The sequence below is a fragment of the Trachurus japonicus genome, chromosome 5, assembly GCF_045865225.1.
Source record: "Trachurus japonicus isolate A0001 chromosome 5, Traja_1.0".
NCBI classification, from domain to species: Eukaryota; Metazoa; Chordata; class Actinopteri; order Carangiformes; family Carangidae; genus Trachurus; species Trachurus japonicus.
In genome coordinates, this window is record NC_140911.1 from 27924708 (window position 1) to 27940830 (window position 16123).

The window sequence follows — 16123 nt, forward strand, 5'->3', positions numbered from 1 at the left end:
ACACCCAGCAAGGATCTAACCGCTACATTTCAACGTGTCTGCGTTGGTCAATATGGATTCTTTAAGGTGTTTGTGCTCGGTAGGTGATGGTGCATTTTGACAGACAAGGATCCCATTAACAGCTGAGGATGAGGAAGATACACAGAGGAGCACCTGCACGCTCTTCATCACACGTGAAGAGTGGATCCAGCACTGACCACTGACAAAAACACTGACATAGAAGAGTGTAGAGAATCTGAGCAATAAATGCTTCATTTATCACATATACAGTACACACACACACACACACACACACACACACACATACGCACACACACCAAAGTTGGTGAGAGAAACATAAGTGTGTACCTGTGAGGTTACCGGTGATGGGATCATCCATTATTCACTCAGTGGTGAGTACATAACCCAAGCATCTATACATTATTCAACAGAGCCCACACCCCCCTCCTCTACTTCAGGAAGACACACTTTATGTGCACTAAACAGAAAAACACACTCATCAAAATAATTACATCTGCCTGCGTTTCCTTCACACTTGCATGTGTGTCAACAGATAGACAGTTTCCTGAACCAGTTTTTCTGCTCAGAGAAGCAGCTTTATACTGAGCTTGTAATTGTCTATTAATAGATCACTTTACAAAGAGCCACCAGTGGGATTCTGGTAGTATTCATCTCTTCTGTTTGTAGAATTTGTTTAAATTCAAAAATGTCCCCCCAATCATTGGTGCAATTTTGATAATTGATAAATAATTTAGGTCATTTTAAAGCAAAACTTTTCAAACAATGCCTAAATAGTTTACCGTTTTTCTGGGTAATAAACTTAAGTAGTTTTGGATTGATGATCACAAAAAAGCACAGATTTCACCATTCTCTGATAGATTACAGAGCCCCAGATAAATTAAATTAGTTCAATCAGACCCCAGATAAACCAGACAGATTGATAACTAAACAACTGCATTGGCACCTGTATGACTGTATAACAAAATAGGAAAATGAAACCATAAGCTGTCTTTTTTAACGGTTTACTATCAAATATAATGATGTACAATAAAAAAAAATAGTGTTAAAATATTGAGTTAAAATATTACATTGAATACTGTAACAAAATGTTTACAGGAGGTGATGTAACAGTGGCAACCTTTCAGGTTTAAAAATACTGTTGGTAAAACATGTAACATTAAAAAACATACATTGATTTCCAATGTGAGGTTCTTATCATGTCAACAAGGTACAGCAACGGAGAATGTACCGTATCTCTACGCCTCAGTGCATGATGGGAAATCCCTCTACAGGTCGTCCAGGCAGGGCAGCCAGAAGGCCTGCAGGAGAACAAGGAGAGCACAGGGAGGAATGAGAGCGGTGTTGACGGCAGCTTGTCCTGCTACAGCTGCTTCAGTGTTTGATGCTCTCACCATGTTAGTGCAGGCGCTGGCGAACGTCAGGTATCTGGGGTTAAACTGCAGAGTGTTGATGGGCCCTGGATGTTTCCCGTCCAGCACGGCCACCTTCATCCCACTCTCCGTGCTCCAGACATGGACTCTCCCGTCCTCTGAGCCTGCACAGGAAGTTACACAGTCAGAACAGGAGGGACGCTTTCTTTATTTATTCATTTCTTCCTCTCTCATAGTTTCATTCATTTTCATTGTAATTTATTTACCCATCCTCCACTCCCACACCCTTCTTTCATCCCTCGTTCGTATTTTTCTTTCTTATTTTTTAGAATTATTGCTGTTTTTATCACTATTGTTTCTGTTATTATTGCTGTCTAGCTTTTCCTATCACAACTGTTATTTTGAATATCTACTGTTATTATTATTATGACCAAGTACTTTTACTATTCATTCATTTCTTTCTTTATTACTGCTATCACTATCACTGCTGTGACCACCACTTATCAGAGATGGACAGAGTACTCAACCCCAGTACTTGAGTAAGAGTACAAATACTACTGGTCAAAATTTACTGAAGTAGTTCAGTCGACATGTTACTCGTGTAAGAGTAAAAAAGTACTTGCTTTTAAAGTATCCAAAAGTACATGCTTTTAAATTTACTTTAAGTAAAAGTAAGAGTAAGAGTACATTTCTTATTTTTCACATCAATGAATTACTATATTTTTTTCTAATTGAATTTAAGGAGCTTTTAACTCTTGTTTCTGAGAATGAACTCTTTGAAACCACCTGCTGATGTGCTGCTTTTAGGGGTTAGGGTTTCCTTCTTTGACAAACACAGCTTGTGTCCAATAGGATTTTTAGAAAAAAAAAAGAGCAGACCTGAAAGTAACAAGTACTTTTCAGCCTTCCTAGAAATTAACTCGAGTAAAAGTAAAAATATATGTCTTGGAAATGTATTCAAGTAAGAGTAATAAGTACCAAAGAAATCTAATACTCAAGTAAAGTACAAATCCTCTGGATATGTACTTAAGTAGTACTAAGTAAGTAAATTTACTCCATTACTGTCCACCACTGCCACTTATATTATATATTATACCTGAAGTACACACAAACACACACTTTGTGTATACATTGATGTAGTATGTCCACAGTGTTGTTTGTCTTGTATTTCACAATAAAACAATAAAAAGAACAGGAGGGACGGCCAACTATAACACATAATACACTGTGGTGGTGTCTGAGCTTCACCTATCATGACGAACTGTGAGTCGGGGGTGAAGCAGGCCTCCAGGGAGATGCCTCTGCTGTTGTTGTAGCCCTTCAAGTGAGCAAAGACAGGAAACCATCAGATACTTACGGCTCATTGGGCCGACAAACAGATGGCATTCAGCGGGTGTGTGGTAAAGTGATTTCATCGCTGTGTATCTCTTACAGAAAACGTGTGCAGCACAGATCCGTTGAAGGCATTCAGCACACGGATCATCCCTCCATTTGTAGAGATGAGAATCTGTTTCCCGTCGTTACTGAATTTGAGTCCAGTCCAGTCACAGACACGGTTAAACCTGGTCTCGAAGGAGGCAAACGGACCCTTTTCACCGGGAGAGAACACATGAATGAATACGACGTACAAGCAGCAGCATATTAACAGGCACATGCCAGTAAATGAGAATATGATGGAGGTCATGAAAGCAGTGTTTTTCAACCTTGGGGTCGGGACCCCACGTAGCTGGCCGTAGTCTAGTAATTGATGAAAAAAATGACTACTAAACTTTTTAAAACTTTTTAACTAATCATTATTTTTAAAATTATGATTAAAAACACCACACACAATCTTAAACAACTGTATTCTATACTTTCACTTTCTCGAATATAAATTGATTTTAAATTAAATGCAGCATATACTGTAAAAATATCTGACCTGGGGCATCTTGATTACTTGGCTGCACGTGATCGAGGGGTCGCCGGAAATTTGTGATGTCAAAATGGGGTCACGAGCCAAAAAAGGTTGGGAACCACTGATTTAATCAGCTGATCAGTGTGACATCATCAGGTTACAATAGTCAACTTTTTCACTGTATTCTCATTTTTTGATTTACTGATGTGTGTTTTTATTAAATGTAAGCCATGATTAATACAATTAAAAGAAATAAAGACATGAAATATTTTAGCAGGTGTGTAATGAATCTATAGAGGGGAGCCATTATTTGAGAGGACGCTGTAGCCTATGTTAAAACATCCTGTACCCCGTACGACCACAAAAAGCATGTGCATCTCCATTCGTGGGGTAGGCAGCCCTATGGAAGGGCTTTGAACATCGTAACTTTCAAATGAAGATATAAGCAGCTTTTTATCGGCCTGTATAAGAGAATGAGCTGGACAATGACTAAAGTGATATCTCTATTTTTTGTCCTTTTGCTTCTTATTATTGACAGTGGATACACATATAAATTGATAATGCTTGAATGAGACTGAAAAAAAAGGGGCAGGACATGATAATCGTTGCTTCTTTCTGTCCCGCCTCATAATGGATTTGTTTTTTTGTTTGTTTGTTTTATTATTTATTTGTTTGTAGTTTTTTTTATTTTTTTTATTCAATGTTTGGTACTGCTTGTACTCGAGGAAAATAAAGAAATGAAATGTAAAATATATAATATATGAACTACTGAAGTAAATTAACTTTTTCGTGATATTCTCATTTATTGAGATGCACCTGTACAAACAAAAGACACAAACTGTTAAAGGGCAACTTCGTTTTTTTTTCAACCTGGGCCCTGTTTCCATATGTTTTTCTGTATATGTGAGTGATGGATAATACTTTTATTGAGGTGGCTCCAGTATTGAGCCGGGCAGGCAGCCTGCAGCCCAGCTAACGCTCTTCCACGGGGCAAGTGGCTCCCGTCAAAGTTCGCCCTATAAACCTGCATTTTTTACACACTGACAGGCTCAGATGGTTACAATGAGTGTCCCACAACATACTAGAAAGGAGAAATGAACGTAATGTCTCTACCTTTAGCACGTCTCTTCTTCCTCTGACTGGCAGTAGTCATCCCGTTCAAAGTGGTCACGGCAGACCCTGTGGTCGGCACGGCGACGGCGCAGTGCATCCACAGGAGTGTCAGCATCCATTTGTAGCACAGCTAACTGTTAGCCCTAACTTGTGAAAGCTGCGCGAAGAGCAGCCCAACATTTTGTCGTTACAATTTGTAAACTCTCCGGTCGTCTCTCTTCACCTCAGTCAGGTAACAGTATTCCCCACCAGGAGTTATCACGAGATTTCTGGCGTGGTGAGATTTGGACACAGATCAGCAAACAGCGACCTCCAGCTAAAGGTAGAGACATTACGTTCATTTCTCCTTTCTAGTATGTTGTGGGACACTCATTGTAACCATCTGAGCCTGTCAGCTTGAAAAAAATGCCCGTTTATAGGGCGAACTTTGACAGGAGCCACTTGCCTGGTTGAAGAGCGTTAGCTGGGCTGCAGGCTGCCTGCCCGGCTCAATACTGCAGCCACCTCAATAAAAGTATTATCCATCACTCACATATACAGAAAAACATGTGAAAACAGGGCCCAGGCTGAAAAAAAACGAAGTTGCCCTTTAACACACTGACTTTATGTTTCACCTTGTCAAAAGCACGGAGGTCGTACAGTTTGATGGCCTGTGACTCCACCCCCGCAGCAAAGATCAGCCCATCAGGGTCAAAGGAACACACAGGTTTCCCCAGTGGATTCGTCAACCCCTGAAACACAAACCCAGTTTGGATTAACATTAACACATAACAGATTTCAGCCTTCCTGAGTAAGACCTTCCATTTAGTCTTTGTTTATAGCACAATATCTGAGAATACTACACCCTGCTGTGTGAAGACGGATCCTTCAGTGGTCACAAGACAAATTCTTATAAAAAGGGGATTTGCATGGCGTTGATATACAGCACCTTGGTGTGTAGTAAGCAGCTATAGCAGTACTGTAGACAGTGACACGTCTAAAAGCAGAGCAATGTCCACTTTCCATCCTGTTCACAGACTATACTCACTTGACAGTTTGGAGAGCGCAGGTCCCAGATTCGTATCGTCTTGTCCAACGAGCCTGAGATGAACATATCATCCACTGGGGACATGGAGAGAGCAGTGACCCTGAAAGCAGCAAGAGATGAACAGTCATTTAGAACGAGGTAAAAGACAACAAAAGACCAGATCAGACAAAGTTGAACTGGATGACACCAGAGGGGAAACTGGTGAGAGTGACAGAGGTGAACATAATCAGCGCTCCATTTGAAGGATAAGAATAACATTTCTTTAAGAATATTTGAAGAATTGTGGAGCCTAAACCACTTCTTTTTCTTCCTTTAGATAAAGAGCTGTACTCACCTGGCAGTGTGACCAGGGAAGTAGCGGATGTACTTGTTGTCAGTCAGAGACAGGTATCGTATGGTATCTACAAAACATAAAGCATTTCACTTCCCCAAACTACAGCAGGTTCTTAGATGGAGCTTTGTGCCACAGCTGACCCTCAGAACTGACTTTCTTCTTTCTTTTTTTACAGAAAGTAAGAAAAAATAATAACAATTCCATCCACTAACACCATCCCTGACAACAATGACAAATAACAAAAAGGAATAGCAAATAAACAAACAGAAACCTGCAACAACAAAGCAAACAAAACACAAAACCACAGCTGCAGTGCAGAGTGCAGACCCTCCCACCCTCAGCACTGACTTCTTACCATCCAGTTTGTTGGAGCTGTAGACCACCGTGTGTGTGTCTCCGTGTGTGTAGCGGATGAGGTCTACTCCATACTTCTTGCTGAATAGAGTGCTTTCAGGTCTGAGAGAGGAGACAACAATGATTGCATCTGTCAGTCAGTTGATCACCTGAGGACACACACTATCATCATCAACACTCACACAGACACTCCTTTATATATATATATATATATATATATATATATATATATATATATATATATATATATATATATATAATACACAGTATTAGTGGGTCTCACACAGGGACATAAGTCTCGACTTGCGCAATTGTTATGTATTGCAGTTTGAGCATATGAGCTGAACTACTCAGTGGCCACTGCTTCTTTATATCCAGTGTTGGGAACGTAACTTTTAACAAGTAACGTTGTAGTTACTAGTTACTTTCTTCAAAAAGTAACTGAAAAAGTGACCACTTTTTTAAAGTAGGTCCTACCCACATAGCAGACGGGTCTGGGCCAGATCTGGTAGCAAGCCGGCACTTCTGGCCCACTGCTGGCATGGCAAGTGGTATGTGGCCCGAATGTGGGCCAGATCTGGCAATGGTGGCACGGTTTATGTATGGCATGCCAGATGTGGGCCAGATGTGGCAATGGTGGCACGGTTTATGTATGGCATGCCAGATGTGGGCCAGTTATGTTTGAGTGTATGCAGGGGTGAAAGTAGTTTTAAATTCTTGCCGGTACTATTACCAAAAGTTATTTTTCCCGGCATTATTATTATTATTATTATTATTATTATTACTGATTTTAATTGGGACATTTTGCAACAAACGTTAAACGTGGTACACGTTTCGAAGGCTGGGTCAGGGGTAGACAATAAAGGAAATTTTGAAGATCGCTGGCCCCACCATTCTAACCACTGGCCCAGGACAATGTCAGGTAGCCTATTGATCCCCAAAATAAATAAAAAAGAACATATCCTAGCTGCAAACAGCCTGCGGTCTCGCCATTGAGGCTGGAGCTTTCTTATATATCGATATCAATACTAGTAAATTTCCACGATTCTCGATACTTATACAATACCACGATTTAATTAGAAGAAAAAAACATGTGCTTCTAAATTGGCTACTTTATTTAATAAATAAATAAATAACTGTTTCTCATCAAACTTGTATTTAAGCTCTAGCCTACTGTGGTTTAACAATGAAGTAAAAACAGAGTTACAATGGTAAATATGCCCCAACACAAACGGAAAGTCATGTAGTCATTACTTTTATCTGCTGTAGTTCAATGATACAACTGTTGCTGTCATTCATTCACTTTAGGCTGTTTCCACAGACTGGTGCAAAACGGACTTATTGTTTCATTTTTCAGCTCCGCTTTGTTTTGACACAGGTTTGTTTTTTCTCTGCTTCAAACCCCATAATGTAGCCTACTATGGTCTAAACGCGCACCACCGCTGTGGCGCACACCGAGCAGCTGGAGCCGCGTTCACATAAACAGACCGCGAGCTCGACTGTAGCCGCACCGAGACCCAGCACGTGCTCTGGCCCGCGTGTAACGTCCGCATCGGTCCCGACAGGACTCGCCACGACGCGCTGAGGGCAAAGTTTCACGGTACCGGAAAAAAAGGTTCAGTCTTCAGCAGCAGCAGTGAGCGAGCGAGCGGCGCGCGTTCCGCGGTGCACAGCTGCACACTGCAGGTGCTTGCAGGTGGTGCTGACGTCCCAGGGCACAGCGCTGCTGCGCACAGAAAGTAGATCATGTCTCTGTCTTTGATCGGGTTGGGATCTCGTAACACTATGTGTTATAATAACCGAGACAATTTCACAGAAATCATTTCAAACCACAGGGAATTCATGTGAAATTAGATTTATAATTTTTTTTTTACTTTTTATTTTATTTTATTTTTTTAATCTCTCTCTTGATCTTCCTGGTACTGCGTACCGCCTCTGAATCTTTTAGTGGTACGCAGTACCGGACCGTACCGGCTTACTTTCACCCCTGAGTGTATGTGGCCCATAACTCACACCCCAATAATCCACTTTGTTACTTTAAGTTAGTGCATCAACCCACTATCCATCAAAACCTTTATTTCTTGGAAATATTCTGCCTTAGTCTGAAGGATTTTCCCAAAACCTAAGTTCTGCTGTGTCTATGTTTTGGGCGGGGATCTGTGTTTTCCCAGTGACAGAGCACAGCAGACTGTTAACATCTCTCTCTTTTTTTTTTTTTTAAATACAAACATCTCTCCCTTACGAAAATGTACTTAAGAGTTACTATAGTTCACTATAATAATTGTAAAGTGTCCTATAGTGAGGTTATAGTGTTCTATGGTACGTGTTGCCAGCATTGGTATTATTATAGTTTATTCTATAGTGCTATTTTGTTTGCTATGGTAGTTTTAAAATATTCCAATAGTAACTTTTCTTTTTAGTATTCCTGTAGTATATTAAATAGTATGGCTATAGTACATTCTATAGTGTTCCTGTAATTGTTTTTCAAGCACACTATAGAACATTACTTAAGTAATCCTATAGTGTTATTATATTAGATGTGTAGTATTACTATGATGTTTGTTAAAGTATCACTGTAGTGTTTTCTGTTTGTTTTCATAGTATTTTTAAAATAATTTTAAATAGTATAACTGTAGCATATTATACTCTTTCTGTAGTTTTTTTTTAACAGACCACAAAATGTACACTCTCAGAAATAGCTACAGTACGAGTCCATTTCTGTCCCCTCAGGTACAACAATCTACATTAATTTACTCCATAGGACTCATTATTGGACCTCAAGGTAACTAGGATGTAGGCTTTTTGAGGACCAAAATGGTATGTTCCCAAGCAGTAAAGGAACATTTACTGTTTCTTATGTTTAGTTACCACAGAAGGTTTTTTTTTTTTTTTTTTTTAAAGTAAATATTAACATGTTAATAAAATATTAATTTTGCTTTAACTTCTGAGCTACAGTTGAATTAGCCTTGAAATAATAGAAATATTTTTTGGAGCAGATATGAAGCAATGTTGATAAAATTATCCAGTCAATTCTGTAATTTTGATATAATACTGACTGTAAGAAAATTAAAAACAAGAAAGGACATCACTTCTGAACATTTTGACACTAAAATGGCAATTTTCAGACGGACACATCAGGAGAAAATGATCCATGTTTGTCACAGGCCTGCCTCTGGCTCAACAACACACTCTCGCGAGATTTGCCACAGATCTCCTAGGCAACGTCCAACAAACGTTCCGGGGGATATGGGGGGGAGGGGCTGCTCTCTGTTGCTGGGTAACCAACTCTACTTTTGGCTGTTGGACTTGGCAGTTGACCAACGACCAACGGTCGCCGAGGATTTTCGCATTTCAGCAGCTGGCAGAGAAGAAACATCAGCAATGGCACTCGCTGTCCCTTTGACAGAGGAAACATGAAAAAAGATGCGTGAAACTGGCGTGGATGTGACCGGAGAGGAGGCGCAGAGATTCAGAGGTAACTAAATTTAAGTTAATTAAATTTAACTGGAGTGTCATGTCCGTTGACAAAACGTTAGCAACTTAGCGTTAGCATTAGCTTTAACATTATTGCCTGGCAACACAAAACGGGCCTGTAGCTCGCCCGTTAACGTAACCTAACTTGGTTTTCAAAGTGGGGCAGTGTGTTGCTTGCTTGCAAAAGATTTTCCTCCTCTCAGTAACATTAAGTTATGTCAATTCGCGCTAACGTTAGCCGTCAGCTAATGTAAAATGCAGCTTCAGAGCTCTGAAAAAAAAAGTCTGGCGGCGCATGTGACAGCTTTTTGGATCGTGTGTGTGTGTGTGTGTGTGTGTGTGTGTGTGTGTGTGTGTGTGTGTGTGTGTGTGTGTGTGTGTATGCATGCGCGCGCGCGTGTGCCTGCCTGCGTGTGTAGAGCCGTGCCGCTCCCACCAGGAGCGATAAAGTTTAAACTCTTGGTTTGACTGTGTCAGTGACAGTGACTAGCTGTCAGACTAGTTATAAACTATGTCCTCAAGTGTTTCCTGTGGTGGACAGTGGCCTGTCAGATGTATGACAGCTTCAGGAGGACAAAGTTCTCCATTCACAACGTCGCCTGTTTTATGATTTGTATAAAGGTTGAAGTGGATACATAGGCATTTATTTAATACACTAATCAAATGATAGTGTTGTTTTGAAAAATTAACAAAACGTGGGCTGTGGGTTCTCAAACTGTTGATCTGGATAAAATATGATAGAGGAAATACTGAATGTTGTTGAATTTAATTTATCACAGCTAAGGCATGCTTTGGTTAGGGACAAGCTAGTAATATCTCCCTAGTTAAATTAGCTGAGTTTATCTTGACTACTTTCCTGTCAAGTGTGCAGCTATTTCATCTCCCTCTGTTTACTTTTTTCAGATAATGATGTGGATGGTGAAACAGCTGAGTGAGGCCTTTCAGACACCATGGTGCCCATTTCAAGGGTCGTTGAAAAAGCAGATCAAATTCAGTTAATTCATCAACAATCTCAAGGGGCCAGTCACTTCAAGGTGAGTGTGTGCATGATGCTTTCAGAGCTTTCCTTAGTTATGTTTATATGTCTGTAACGAAGCTTGTCAAAAGGTAGAAACTGCAAGAACCAGCTGGAAAAACATGTCTTAGGTCACCCAACCCATCTTGATAAAAAAGAACGCAACTCAATCCAAGTCAAGGACACAGTTAACTTGGTTGTTAGCTATAATTTGGACATAATGATTACTGTTTAAAGTCAGATATATTTGTAAGCAACCCCCGCCCTCTCTCTCTCTCCCTCTCAAAACTCTCAGATGGCATCAATCGTTCATGGTGAGAACCCATCCTCCATCGAGGCTCACGTGAAGGTCCAGCATAGCCAGTACCAGAAGATGCACCCAGACACCAAGGACACCAACTGTGGTAAGTGAAAACGTATCTTAAAGTGATAGTTGGGATTCAGAATAGAATGTTAATTTGATATTTACATTTAAATTAAATTATTTTTATTTTTACACAGTCTGCGTGAAGCACTGGAGTGTCCGGCCCACACCTGGTCGTCCCTGGCAACAGGAGCCTGGAGGGCTGTGCTGTGAAGTTTTCCATGCTCGTCGCGGCATAGCCAGCATTTTTATATTTTTGGGACTTTTTTTGCCTTCAGTGGAAAGCACAGTCGAGAGAAAGACAGGAAATGGGGAGTCAGAGAGAGGGGGAACGACATGCAGGACAGGGCCGTCCAATGCAGGACCCGAACCGGGGCTGCCCGCTGAGGAAAAGGGAAAATACACCGGCCTAAAACTGCCTTGTTCAGATATCCATGTAGTTAACTTACTTCTGTCCATTATCATTATTACTGAAGTGTTAAGTTGCATGAGTTCATTTTGTGTTCAACATACAGATTTGTACAGAACCATCCCATCCTTAGTTGTACACTTTTTTTAACACTACAAAATCATTTTTCCCTCTCCTCAGCATGGTGCAGCTGGAGAATGCAAGGCAGCTAGCCTACTTTGTAGGAATGTGGCATGGCCAGTACATCGCGTTATCAGTGTTATCAACACTCAGCTTCAGTGAGTACATTTAAATTGAAATTATTAATACCCAGGGGGCAAAATTCCAGTTTTTTGGAAAACAGACACGGAGCGTTGTAAAAGGTTTGACACCAGAAATGATATCTAGGAACTTTAAGGATTAAAACCTGGGTGGACAACCCGGTCAACTAGCTTCTGGAAAGCTACAGGGGCCAAAACCCCTTTCTTGGGCAATTTTGCTGGCAAAATTATGTAAGTGCACATATTTAGGTATTGGCACAGAGTATCTTGACACATAGGGGGAGGCATGAAGAAAAGATTCTGGGGTTTGTTGCAAGTCAATTTTAAGATATCACCCTCAACATCCCCAAAAATGGAAGCTTATGAATAAAGGAAGTTTTCTATATACACGTTAAGCATAGATATTCTCCATAAAGTGCTGAAAAACAATAATTTTCATAAGAATTTGTCAGGCGAACAGTAAATTTTTTTGGGTCTTTTTTGGGATGTTGAGGGTGATATCTTAAAATTGAGCTGCAACAAACCCCAGAATCTTTTTTTCATGCCTCCCCCTATGCATCAAGATACTCTGTGCCAAATTTTATAGTATTTTTTATATTTTATTATTACCGTATTTTCCGGACTATAAGTCGCGGTTTTTTTCTAGTTTGGCTGGCCATGCGACCTATATTCAGAAGCGACTTATATATTTAAAAAAAAAAACCTACGCTATGACCACAAGAGGGAAGCACGGCTTTTATTTCTAAATCCCTCCTCATTCAGTGGCTCATCTTCATCTTCCTCATGTGCTGTTCTACTCTCTGCGCTGTCTGACCTGTCTCCGTTGCGCCGTAGCGCTTCACTCCGTCAATTCAGAGTATTTTCACAGCGCGTTCTGCGGCCCGTCTTCGGTCTCTGCTCCGGTCCCGACTGGGCTCCGGACACGGAGCAGAGAGCCAGGTCCGACAGTACAAGCCTGTCCCTCTCTGAAGCAGAGGAGAGGTCGGCTTCACTCCCGTCCGTCTTCACAGAGTCCACAAAGAGTTTCTGATCACAGGGTTTCCAGCGCTGCCGCCTAAACTAACGTGTTAAAAAAAAAAAAGGAGCGATATTCACCACCGCCGCCGCCGCCCCCTCCCCCTTGGGACGATCGCCTTCATTCATCTCCGCATCCTCACACACACATAGGCTACACACCACAGAGAAACGCGCATGCATAACAGCAGCGCGCGCTATAGGTGCCGGCCTTTCGTGTAAACAAAGCCTGGTCATTATATGACACCCGGCTATTAATTAAATGTTTGAAAAATAAATGCGACTTATAAACCGGTGCGACTTATATATGTTTTTTTCCTCTTCATGACGTATTTTTAGGCAGATGCGACTAATACTCAGGTGCGACATATAGTCCGGAAAATACGGTATTCAATTTTATAGCCCAAGAAAGGGGTTTTGGCCCCTGTAGCTTTCCAGCAGCTAGTTGACCGGGTTGTCATCCCAGGTTTTAATCCTTGAAGTTCCTAGATATAATTTCTGCTGTCAAACCTTTTACAACGCCTGTGTCTGTTTTTTGCTTTACCCCCTGGGTATAAATAGATAAAATTTAATTATGACTGATAATAATTTTTCTTTGTTGTTGTTCTTCGTCTGGTTGCAGATCCACAGTAAACACCCTGGGAATCTACAGCAGGATTGATGACAACACCCGCTCAAAGTTGCAGTTTCCTGAACATCGCATGATGCTCTGTCCCACCTGTCTTCACTCAAGTCTGAACCCAGTGACTCAGACACCAGTCTTGTCAAGACTGATTACAGGTAAGCAGTGGTTAAGTTGCCAAATGCCAAAAAAAATCAATTTTTAATAAGCTAATACAGCTGGTCAGTTATGTACGTTGTACGTATGTATGTTGTTTGAGGAGATGTATTTAGGTTGTCTTAGCTAGCTCATTGGTGCTCAATTTAACAACAGATTGCTGAGTTTATCTCTGTGTGGGCACCATGCTCAGGCACTGCAGCACTTTAACTTTTGCATTGTTTCTGTTTTCTCATTGCAGAGAGGATCGTGCCAGTCTGAACACCTGATGAACAACAGGAGTCTCAAGCAGAGCTGGTGACTGGCGAATCCTTTTAGTTCCAGTTTCTTGAACACCATGTTGAGCACCCTATACAGCCAAGACTGGACTCAGTCAGTACGTTTACATGACACTTGAAAAAACCGAATTATTGCCTTAATCCGACTATAACTGGACAACTGAAGTGCATGTAAACACCTTAGTCCGACTGAAATCGGAGTTGAGAACTCCGATTAAGACACCCAGATAATGCGATTGGAATTCGATTTTCTCCGTCATGTATACACCTTAGTCGGAGTATAACTGGACAACGCATGTGTTCATGCTCCACAACAGTAGAGACGGCACCAAGTGGAGCAGAGAAGCCGCCCGAACCCGGCAAAGTAAAGAAAAAAACCCAACATCAGCGCCGATTCAATGCATTTCACACAGCGCAACCAGCAAGAGTGTTTTATTTATAAAAAAAAAAAAGAGAGAGAGAGAGATGAAAAAAGGAAGCCCGTATCCTATTCTCCGCGCATCCAGCCCAGACTGGCGCGTCTGGTCGGGAACTGCAGTTGAGAATTTATTATTAAGCTTATAAGTTGTTTATATTCAGTTTTTTACCAGGTGACAGAAAAGTCAACAGGACAGGGGGGCGTATTAACCCGCTGAAGCAACGGGTGACGCCGCATGAGGGGGCGGAGTTATTCGGTTTTTTCAGTTGCATGTATATTGAGACAAGGACAGAAGTCCGACTTGACGCCAAAATCGAATTTTGAGCATAGCTCGATTAAGCTCTGCATGTAAACGTACTGAGTGACTCATTACTCTTGATCAACCAAGGGCAAGATGCATGATGTATTTATGATGTATGATGATATATATATATTTTTAAATGTATGTCTTATATGGATGACTTTGATTTGTGTAGTATGGTATTTGTGTATCAGTTTTGAGGGGGAAAAAAAACTTGAGATATGAAATGAAATGTACTTAAACCATAAGTGTTAAATAAAAAAAAACAATGTATGACAGGTGCTGAGACATTTTTTTCAAAGCATACTTGAGGCGGACATCCATTTAGCCAGAGCTGGGCCACACATGGCAAACCACATCTGGCTGACATACTGCAAAGAATGACGGCCCTTTACTGGCCCAGATCCGGTTTGCCAGACGTGGGCCACACATGGGCCAGCTCAGGGCCAAACAGTATGTCCACAGCTGGCCCAGAGCTGGCCCACGTGTGGACCAGCTCTGGTAAACCAGATCCGGGCCAGTAAAGGGCCGTCATTCTTTGCGGTATGTGGGCCAGATGTTAGTACATCATGTGGGCCAGAACTGGGCCAGACCCGTCTTGCTATGTGGGTAAATGCTGTCTCATGTGCTTCATAGGCTGTGTGGTTATATGAATTGTATTTCAGTTTGCCCTCTGGGGTAGGCTACTTGCCATTTCAATGTTGTGTTTGTGTGGATGTGTTCTATATGTTTTGTGTTTTTTGCCTTCCTGCAACATGAATTTCCCTCTGGGGACAATAAAGTTGAAAGTTGAAGTTGAAAAGTTTATGGCAATGTTATGCTACTGGTCTGTTTCATTTCCTCAATGATCTATGGACTAGGCCATGTGTCTACTATGGACTATGTGTCTGAAATAAAGAATTATTCTTATGCCGTTCTTCCCATCACTGTGCATATCACACACTGGACTCAACATTAACTTACCTTCCCTCCCGGATGTCATACAACACAATGCAGTCGTCGTCGCTGCTTGACACGGCGCTTTCTCCATTCGGGCTGTAGTCAACGCAGTTCACTTTCTGGGAGTTTTCTCTGTAAGTCCGAGCCACCCTGAAGCTCCGCAGCGCGCTGTCTGTGATCTTCATGTCTGCTGCTGTGTCAACATATAGCAATACAGTGCAGACACTTTCATACAATGAATATGCAGCAGCGTAAAACCAAGGTGAAGAGCTCTGTTCAAAGCCTGCGGCTCATCGTGTAGTTTCTGTGGTGGAGCAGTGAGTGCTGAGCCTCTAACACTGTCTGTTAAAACATAGACAACTATAACAACATCACAGTCCACACATGCACCATGGATCTAATACATCCATAGATCCATACACACATAACGATATCAACCTAGCTAGCAAAGATTCACTCGGTTAGTTTTTCATCATCGTCCAGGCAGGCGGTGTTCTACAATTACCATTATGTTCAATGGCGACAACGGCTCAGGCGGTGATGTGAAACGAGCATACCCAGGGTCAGTGAAAAGGAAATGACAACACAGGAAATGTCTGTGTTTACAGACCGGGTCAACTCAGGGATGTTATGCGGTGTTACTGCAGTCTTATGGGTTAAATGCTAACTGTCCATAGACTGTATAAAAAAGAGTAAAGTCACTAATTTAGAACTTGTGCTTTTAGTCTAAATTATCGTACAACCTTTTTTAACAGCACTG

General features: G+C 41.3%; 1 protein-coding gene and 1 long non-coding RNA gene across 3 annotated transcripts; one reads left to right on the forward strand and one right to left on the reverse strand.

Annotated features, from left to right (window-relative positions):
• Positions 1–1061: 1061 nt before the first annotated feature.
• LOC146987792 (WD repeat-containing protein 82-like) lies at positions 1062–15834 on the reverse strand. The gene is made up of 9 exons (XM_085777180.1): positions 15388–15834; positions 6115–6215; positions 5760–5826; positions 5426–5525; positions 5013–5129; positions 2824–2979; positions 2640–2709; positions 1413–1555; positions 1062–1319 (listed from the first exon to the last, which is right to left on the reverse strand). Exons 1-9 carry the CDS (start codon positions 15546–15548, stop codon positions 1287–1289), a joined length of 948 nt encoding a protein of 315 aa, XP_085633306.1. The 5' UTR covers positions 15549–15834; the 3' UTR covers positions 1062–1286.
• Positions 9399–11683, forward strand: LOC146987793 (uncharacterized). 2 transcript variants are annotated; one of them, XR_015035938.1, is made up of 5 exons: positions 9399–9588; positions 10491–10621; positions 10898–11006; positions 11104–11402; positions 11556–11683. It is a non-coding gene; the product is annotated as an uncharacterized LOC146987793 (long non-coding RNA). The 2 variants fall into 2 exon arrangements; XR_015035937.1 differs by having other exon boundaries at positions 11104–11683.
• Positions 15835–16123: the final 289 nt, after the last annotated feature.